Source organism: Vigna unguiculata, chromosome 11 (genome assembly GCF_004118075.2).
Source record: "Vigna unguiculata cultivar IT97K-499-35 chromosome 11, ASM411807v1, whole genome shotgun sequence".
NCBI classification, from domain to species: domain Eukaryota; kingdom Viridiplantae; phylum Streptophyta; class Magnoliopsida; order Fabales; family Fabaceae; genus Vigna; species Vigna unguiculata.
Genome location: NC_040289.1, coordinates 29,180,660 through 29,190,592, shown reverse-complemented (window position 1 = coordinate 29,190,592; position 9,933 = coordinate 29,180,660). Strand labels below are relative to the sequence as shown.

General features: G+C 32.8%; 1 protein-coding gene across 1 annotated transcript; it reads left to right on the top strand.

The window, feature by feature from the left end:
- Window positions 1-663: 663 nt before the first annotated feature.
- Window positions 664-2,516, top strand: LOC114170335 (GDSL esterase/lipase At1g71691-like). The gene is made up of 5 exons (XM_028055814.1): window positions 664-919; window positions 1,043-1,167; window positions 1,560-1,805; window positions 1,971-2,223; window positions 2,332-2,516. The coding sequence occupies exons 1-5, from the start codon at window positions 664-666 to the stop codon at window positions 2,514-2,516; spliced, it is 1,065 nt and encodes a 354-aa protein (XP_027911615.1).
- The last annotated feature ends 7,417 nt before the right edge of the window (window positions 2,517-9,933 follow it).

Genomic DNA, 9,933 nt, shown 5'->3' with positions numbered 1-9,933 from the left:
ATTGTAGAATTGATATGGAAATGTAATTAAAGGACATACTATTATAATACCTATTGTAAATATCACGTATAAGGATTTGGTACCCCAAGTACTTAATTTGTAAATACAGTTTTGTCTGCTGATAAAAAATATATATAAAAAGTTAGTTTTTATTTAAAAAAAAGGTGCATAGAAAAATATTAGGAGAAAATAAATTTAAGAAAATAATGATTAACTAAAGACATATTTCACTTAATATTAATTGTTATTAGATAAAACAATAATTTAAAATGGACAAATTTTAAAATGAAAAAAACACTATAGATGTATTTGATTGAATCGAATTATTCTATATCTAGCTACCTTCTAACTAATAGGAGATATATTTATACAAAAGAAAAATGAGAAATATAACTTTTAAAATTAAGAAAAAAAAGAGAGGGATGGAACTGAAGAGAGATGAAAAAGGAAAATTAAAGAAGAATTGGCTAGCCTTTACCAAATTTGAAAAAGAATAACAAAAATCTATTTAGGGCACAAAACAAGAGTTAGACAATGAAGCATGCTGAGAGATAACTACACACATTTGAGTTGTACTTTTCATTATCAAATAGTAATGCTTACCATATAAACTATTATTTAAGAAATTATTTGGATTCTTGAATTACTCCAAAAGAAAACAAAATGGAAATAAGCTTAAGAAAGCTCTGGGTTATTTCCATACTCATAATCCAGCAATTTACATTCTTGGCTGATGCCTCGCATTCTAGAAAGAAGATTGTTCCAGCTCTTTACGTTTTCGGTGATTCAACCGTAGACGCCGGAAACAACAACAATCTCAAGACACTTGCCAAGGCAAATAAATTTCCCTATGGGATTGACTTCAATAATTGTTCCACAGGAAGGTTTAGCAATGGCAAAACAATTGCTGATATTATTGGTAACTTTTCCACCTTTCTTTTGGAACATTGTCTTTGTCTCTATTTATTTGAGGTTTTGTGTTTCCATGTAAACATGAAAAATAATATTACCATGAATTTTATGCATGTATTGTCTTTTGTAGCCATTAGATTGGGTTTGCCAATGCCGCCTCCATACTTGGGTGTGCCCAAGTCTCAAAGACATGAAGTAGTCACTGGACTTAACTATGCATCAGGCTCATGTGGAATATTGAATTCAACCAGATCAGTAAGATTCAAAATAAAAAATAAAAGGATTCAATATATTTTTTTGTCTTCAAAATATTTTTAAAAAGATATGTTTCGGCCTTAAAAGTTGTATATGTCATCTCTATGTTTAATGAAAGCTATGTAAAATCCTTCCAGCAAAGGATACATGGAAGTTATATTGTAGTCCACTGTGGAACTCCATTTATCATATGATAAACAATTTAAGTGTTGTTTATTGGAAATATTTTTTACATAACTTTCATAAAATACATGAACAAAATAGATATATATTTATTTTATAAAGAAATATAATTTTTAAAAATGGTTTCAAGGATAAAAAATATATTTAACCGATGAATAAAAATTTCCCTTTCAATTTATTTCTCATGATATTTTTATTTTGTGATGAAGGGGGATTGTTTATCTTTAGATAAACAAATTGAATACTTCACCTTAAGTGTGGACAACGATCTTCCAAGAAGCATACATAGCAAAACAAAACTAAGGCATTACTTAGCCAATTCCATATACCTCTTATCAATTGGATCTAATGATTACATGTTGAATTATTTCAAGTACCCAAATGAAACCAATAACAAATTAAATCCAGAAAAATATGCAGATTACCTACTTGAGCAACTGACTTCACGTATCAAGGTAATCTTTTAATAAATGTTTAGAATTATACTTTGATTTCTCACATTTAGTAATTGTTATATTTTAATGTCAGCTTTGAAATAAGTATTTTACATATCATAACTATTTATTTTTTTCTCAAAGAATATGAAAAATGTGTTTCCTTCATTTTTTATTTTTCCCTAGAGAATTTATGACCTTGGAGCTCGAAAGTTTGTGGTAAGTAGAATTGGTCAAATTGGATGCACACCAACAGTTAGTATAAGGACACCATATTCCCAAAAATGCAATGAAGATATGAATCAAAAGGTGAAACCCTACTCAGATAAACTTCCTGGGAAGCTACAAGAGCTGCAAACCCAACTCCCACATTCATTATTCGTTAATTTGGATAATTACAACTTCGCCCAGAAAATAAGAAATTCCCCTGAAAAATTTGGTAAACGTCTAACATTAATCTCTTGAAAAAAAATGACTCAAGAAGTTCGCGAGTTTTTTGCATTCCTCTATGATCATAACTGATACTTGTTTTTTATTATACTTTCAGGGTTCAAAAATATTTTTGACTCGTGTGTCCAAGGAGGGAAGCCTTGTGCAAACCGGAATGAATATTATTTTTTTGACTTTGCTCACCCAACTGAAGCTACAAATAAAATACATGCAAATGAGTGTTTTAGTGGAACTCAATTATGTCTTCCTTACAATATTCAAAAATTGATTCACGCTCATTAAACTATTTGTACCATGTTCTTATAGAAATATATCATTATAAATTTTTGTTTATTATTTATTTTTCACGTTCTCTTGATGTATGATAAAGATGTTATACTTTGCTTAACTGCTTTATGTTTCTAAATCACTAGTGAAAACTGAGTAATTTACATTATATGATTTACACGTGAGAGAAGAAAAAGAAAAAGAAAATAGTGGGAGAAGGTGTTGAGATGGATAAGGATCAAGAATTTTAGAAAGTGGAGGATGATGAATAAATATGGAAGGTGGGTAAATTAACCAAACAATCACTCTACCAAGCAATTGCGAAATAAAGATTAATGTTTTTTCCTTTCAAAAGAAGGTGGATTAACTTAATACTACACATGTTTAACTATTTGTGTAGACGCTTGCAATGGATAGAACTCTAACTTTACAAAATTAGGCACACAAAAATGTAAACAAAAGTGATTCAAATAAAGATATAGGTGGTACACTTAATGTAATTGTTGAAAGGAGGAGAAAAGGAAAAATGGATGGCATACATTCGTACTAGGATAAGATGTTTATCAAAGAAGAAAATCATATAAAAGAAATGAAATAGAAGTAAAATATTGTAAAGTGGAAATCAAGTTTTTTACTCATAAGATAATAAGAACTACCTAACCCAAACACTTGGTGGTATGAGAGTTGAATGAAGATATGAATTATGTATTCGAGAATTTATATTTTGAATTATAATATTTTTAAACATCAATATTTTTTTCAGCAAAAAAAAAATATATTAAAAGGAGCAATAGGGTTTTCCCAACCCATATACAAAAAAAAAATACAAGGAAGGAAGTAAAAAGAAAAAATCTACCTCTAAGAGCAATGTCTTCCCATATTGGTTGCTCACAAAATTACATTAATATAACAAAAGAAAAAAAAAATAGGAGAGATCAGATAGAAACCTCATATACCAATTTTATTACCATTTTGGTTCCTATAGAAATCATCAGCAAAAAGACTTCGCAACAATATTTGTTCTAAAACCAAAAAAAGCCAAAACAACCTGTCTCTACAAAAATTTTCCTACTACCTTGGTAGGTTCCCACCATACTAATTCCAAAATGATCTTCAGAAACACAAGCACAATATATAGGTAGTATTTCACTTTAAATCCATTGTAACAAAGAACAATGTAGTCCTGTCCCCACCCCATCAGTTAACATATTAGTCTACTAATATAGGGATGAGAAAAGAGCCTTCTAACAACCTAACCAAAAAAGCTAATTTACCAAACAGACATAATTTATAGACACATGGTTGGACACAAACACCAATAAAAGTATGAAACATTTGTAATAGGATTTTTATACACTATTGATGACCATGTTTTGAGTTAGATTCAAGTGAACACTTTGTCACCATCAATTATTGCATTCTTGAAAATGAAATTGTTTCTTTGATTCCAAATACATTCCAAATATTTTTGTAAACATGAAGATTGGCTTAATAAAAATATTGTTAAGGTTCTTAAACTGTATGATATTTCAAAATCTTTTTTCTTGATCAGTTTGTAAATCTTCAATGTGTCTATCTTTAGAGCATTTGGTGGTTTAGACTATTTATTCTACATTTAATGATAACTTCTTTCATTTTTCATATGAGAGTTCACCTACTTGACACTTTGAGCTTAGTTGTGAAGTAGTATTAACATGACTTCCCTATTAGTTGTAATAGTTGTAATGATAGAAAAAAATGTTAGTTAAGTAAGAGGGAAGCTTTGAGTTGTAATATTTGTTTCATGGTGAATTGTTTTCGTGGATGTAGATTAAAGTGTGTTAATACTTTAATTGAACCATGTTAATCTTTTGTGTATATCTTCCATTATTATCCATTGTTAACCAAGAACATAGGAATCAATTATCTCACCTAAACACTTAGTGGCATGGTAATTGAATTGAGATACAAATTATGTATAAAAAGGTTATGTTTTGAATTTTGTGATTTGTAAACACTAAAAATTGTAATTTGAAATCTAATACCTAAAAATATAGAAAATTATTGTTTGACTGTCATTTTGTACTTTCATCCTTTACTCTCTGATGTGACTTAATGTGGGACATTGATTCTTTCAAAGGAAAAGATAGTGGTACATTGATCAATGACCCACAGTAAGTCATGTCGGGGAGTAAAGAATGAGAGTCAAAAGATAAGAGTCATAATATCATTGTCCTAAGAATATATCATTTATAATGACTACATAATAAAAATATGGTTATATTTATGTATATTTAATGTACAACTTTAGCAACACAACTTTAAAAGAAATATTATAAAAAAGTCTCGATAGGTGTAACTTTCATGACATCAAAAATACAAATTATCTTATAGTATACAAGGTGTGTATATATATATATATATATATATATATATATATATATATATATATATATATATATATATATTGTGTAAGAATATTTTTTATTACAAAAATCTCAGTTCTGAAAAATTATTATTGATGTGCAATATAAAATTAATTTTACTAAAAATTTTCAGGCATTAATATTGTACATGTTTGTAATAGTGCAACTATTTTACAAATAATCACAAAATGTGAAACTATGAAATCAACATCTGATAGAAAAAAAATATTTTACTTTTTTATGCCAAAATTTATCTGACTGACTTCATTCCGGTTTAAAAGGTTATTCGAACTATTTTTTAAACAAAAAAATGAAAATTAAACTTTATCAGCAACACTGGTTAAAGTTAAAAAATAAAATTCAATAATTGATTAGAGGAAAACATATTTAAACATTTGTGATATTTGGAAAGATAAAATTTACAAGATTAAAATATTAGATATTTCTTGTACTAAATTCACACATTATAATAATTAAGAGAACTACAATCATGGCTGAACCATTTTTTTAGAAGTTTGGTAATCTTAAAACCATACTATCTAATTTTTAGAAAACAAGTGGTATTACTCCTTATCTATTAGTTAAAATACCTTTTTGGTCCCAATTTTCATTTTGTGCTCAAATAGGTCATAATTTTTGTGAATTCGATTCAATTAGGTCCTAATTGAGTAACGTCATTTAAATTGGTAACGTTTCACTGTACAGTTGGCATTTTTGTGCTACGTGTTCCATTAGTAATCCTATGTGGCAATGTTTTATGTTTAATGACATGTTTAAACAAATTTTTTTCAAATAAATGAAATAAGGAAAAAAAAATAGAATGTTTAAAAAGTTTGTGTTTGTTCTTAAGGTTTATAAAAATCGTACGTGCCATGTTCTTTCTCGTGTTTGACCTTCCTCGTGTTTGGAACGTTAAGCTTGAATGCAGCTATGTCTCGGACCCAATCTTCTTCTTTATACTCTAATAACTGTGTGCAGCGTAGTTTTCCCTCGTTTGAAGGTGGGGGGCGCATGGTTTTGGGGTTAAGACCCATTTGTGATTGTGGAGAAGTTGTAGTTCTCAGGACAGCAAGAACTCCGAAAAATGTGGGTAGAAAGTTCTGGTGTTGTGCTAACTACAAGGTAAGATTGATTTAATTGCTATTCTTCTAGGTATGTCAGATGTGATGAATCTCTTACTTTTTTTTTCGTTTTGATGTTTTTCTGTTCAATAACAGCGTGAGAGTGAAGTTGGTGTTTGGTGTAATTTTTCAAATGGTGGTATGAAGATATTAATGAAGAAAAAGATGCTATTATCATCAACCAAAACATGAAGATACAACATCTCGAGAATGTAGTTAGGGCTCTTAAAAAATGGTTCATTGTATTAGCAAGAGTGGTTTGTATTGTTGGGTTGATAAACGTGGTGATGTGGTCCCTGATGCTGAAAAATTGACAGAAAAGTGTTGTAATTGTGAAGCTAACAATTGTAAGAACCTTTCCAAAATTATCAATGAATTCAGTTATTTATGTTCAATCAGGTCCTTACTTTTATTAGTTATGTTCAACTAGGTCCTTACTTTTGTTAGTTATGTTCAATTAGGTCCCAAAATTTTAAAATTATGTTGAATTCTGTCTTATACTGGATAAATTTGTCATGTTTAATAATGTTCCGAAAAGAGATAAAATCCAAGGTCTGATTTATTAAGACCAGATCACATTGTAAATAGTAAAATGTTGTGAATAGTAAAATTAATAATAATAAAATTATAATTGAGAAGTAACTTAGTTAACATTTCAAATGAAACAAGTTGTTCAAGTTCACCATAATCCTGATCCAACTTACAAAATGAAATAGTTTATGATCCAAATGATCCAAAATGGCTAATCCTAACTGATCCATCTTACAAAGTAACAACCATGAAAGTACATACACATCATCTGAAACATCATCTGCTCCCGGATAACAAATTACACGATCATCGCCATACACACACAGATAGGGTGAGCTATGCACATACACATAAATAAATATGAATAAACCCCCAGTCAATTCAAAATTATATATATTTATTTACAACATCACCCACTTTCCCCCACTCATAACCAATACGAGTTCATGCATGTACTCTAATTTTGGGATTTCATGTGCTTCCACGACCCTCCTCGCTCGTGGTCCAACCTACAAGCCTATTCCGCTTGTAGTCCTGCTTCACGGACTCTCACACTCGTTCATCCGAACTCCTCACTCGGACCCGGACACGCATACTCGCCTTTCCTACTATGAACTCCCTTGCTCATAGCATTCCCAAGTTGAGCATGAAATGAACTCCCTCGCTCATTCATCCCAACAAGGGTACCTCCGGTGAACTAAACTGTTCACGTTCCGCATATGGTCCACCCATCACGAACTCCTCGTTCGCGACTCAATCCAAGCACATCCCAAAATCCTATGGACTTAGTCCTTCAAGCCCAAACACCCCAGAACATGTAAATACTTCCCACAACTTAAGGAACGTCAACCAAAATAGCTCAAACAGTGCACACACAAGCATAGGTTCACAACATTCTCGCCTAAGCCAAGGGTCTACGCCTAGGCTAGTCCATCAGCCTCGCTTGAGCTAGCCCAACTCGCCTGAGCGAGCATGAAACAATGACTACATCCTCTTGTCTCGCTTAGGCGAACCCCACTCGCTTGAGCGAGACCCTATTCGCTCAACTACTCAAAACTTCTCGCCTAAACGAGAATTCAACATAAATAGTACCAATGCCTCATCGAGACCTTGCTTAGGCGAGCCATTCTCACCTAAGTGAGAGTATCAGTCGCTCAACATCTCAAAAACCCCTCGCTTGGATGAGAAGTCGCACTCAACACGTGCAAGCTTCATCGCGACCTCGCTTAGGGGAGCCTCTTTCGCCTAAGCGAGAGCATCAGTCGCTCAACCCCAAAACAAGTCGCCCAAGCGAGAAGCATGAATCAGCACCAGAAACAAGGTTCTGCAACTCTCGCTTAGACGAGATGGACTCGCCTGGGCGAGACTTGCAGAGTTCCCTCTCTGTTCACGCATACAATTCACCCAAAACAATGCCAAACCAGTCCAAAATCATACCAAAACAGCATTCAATCATTACCCAGCATAAAACAATGGCTAGCAAACATCAAACATGTTATTTCATTCATTCATATTACTCCAACTCGAGATTGAATCATCTCTACCCAATTCCATACCAAAACCCTCATTCACTTCGTATTCCATTACCACAAATGCACATTATCAATTCCACAATTCTCAATCACAGTGCCTATCATATAGAATTCATACCATATAGAATCAATATGAGAATAAAACAAACCCAGAACCACAACCATAATTTTTATGCAAAAATGGACAACTCCCCTAACCTGGAATTATTGATCAAAAATTGGGAGGAAAGAATGCTTCTCCTCAAGCCTCCTTCCAATTCACCTTTTGTGCACCCAAACTCCCCATTCACAACCCAATTTTATGCCCCTGCTGCTAGGGTTCCCTCTACCTTTTCACATTCACTCCAAACTAAATTTAGCAAAAATAAAGTCTACCTTATGTCCATCAAGGTTTGAACCCGTGACCCTCCATTCATATGGCCAACACACAACCATTATGCCAATTCATATTTGGTGATAACTATTATAATCCTATGATTATAATATCACTCACTAGTCACAATTATATTATCAAAAATACTAATAAATCAAATAACACACAACATGCATACATAGGACTCAAACCCAAGTCCTCTCACACAATCAAGTACTCTCAACCAGCTAGTACTTTTCCACGTCACATCAAACAATATTTAATGCCATAAAGGCTCTTCCTACCCGCATTTATTAATTAATTAATTATTTAATTAATTAATTTTCACGGGTCTTACAGAGGAGCATCAGTTGGTTGTGAAGACTGCACATGTGGAGGCACTTGTGGGCAATGTTTTCTATTGTGCCCCAGTTCACGACAAACTCTATATCTTTTTCTATCCCCACCTTTTCTTAACTGAGTGTCATCTTCCTTTAACTCCCATTGTTCCAGCCTTCTCCTTTTCTTGGGTCTACCATGCATAGTCCTTTTTCGTGGAAGCATGACATCTGGGAAAATAGTGTGATAATGTAGATTTTTACCATTATCTTGGCTATCTTTTGCTAACAAAATCAACTCCTATTGAGCTTTTTACCCACTTAATCCTCACTTGTACTTTACTTTTGTGAATAAATACAATATAAGGTATATAAATCTAATTATAGTACAAATCTCCATTTTTGTGACCAATTTAATGATAGGAAGCTTTTGTCTGAAGCCAAAGAAGTTTTCGACCAGAGAAGAAGAAAAAAAAAGCCAAAATTAAAGACATGAACATAGCAGTTCAAGGCTAAGCGCCAGAAATCAAGGCTGAGCACCATTCTTCTCGCATTTTCCAACGTTGAGCGCCAATTGATTCATATTTCTGGACACTCAGTGCTAGCGCTCAGCCCCATTTGGTTCGCATTTTTGGGCTCTGAGCGCTAGAAGCCAATGCTGAGTGTTGATAAGCTTGCATTTTTTGGAAGTTGAGCGGTGCGGGGACGACGCTAAGCGACACCTATGCTGATGTGGCAAAATTAAACCAATTTCTTCTGGATTCTCGAGGGGAAATCATCTTTGGTAGTGGGAGGTGCGAGCAAACTCGTTTTGGAGAGATAGGAGGTGTGCTAGGGCTTGTGGGAATGACTCCTTCTTCCTCTTTGTATCTCTTTCTCTTCCATTTGTAAGCTTCAGATCTCCATAACAAGGGAGAGCTAAACCTATTTTTGTTGCGGTTAGATGTAACCACTGCACTTTTATGTAATTTCAATGCTTTGAATATAGAAATGCCTCTTTCATTGAATGCTAGTCTTTTTGTTTCTTCACTTAATGCTTGCATTAATTTGGCCATCCATTGCATGATATTTGGTTCATTGGGTGTGGAAATATCTTTTGAAACCTTGACTCAATGGAGCTTGTACCTAGGAATGGGGCTTGACCCATTGGTTG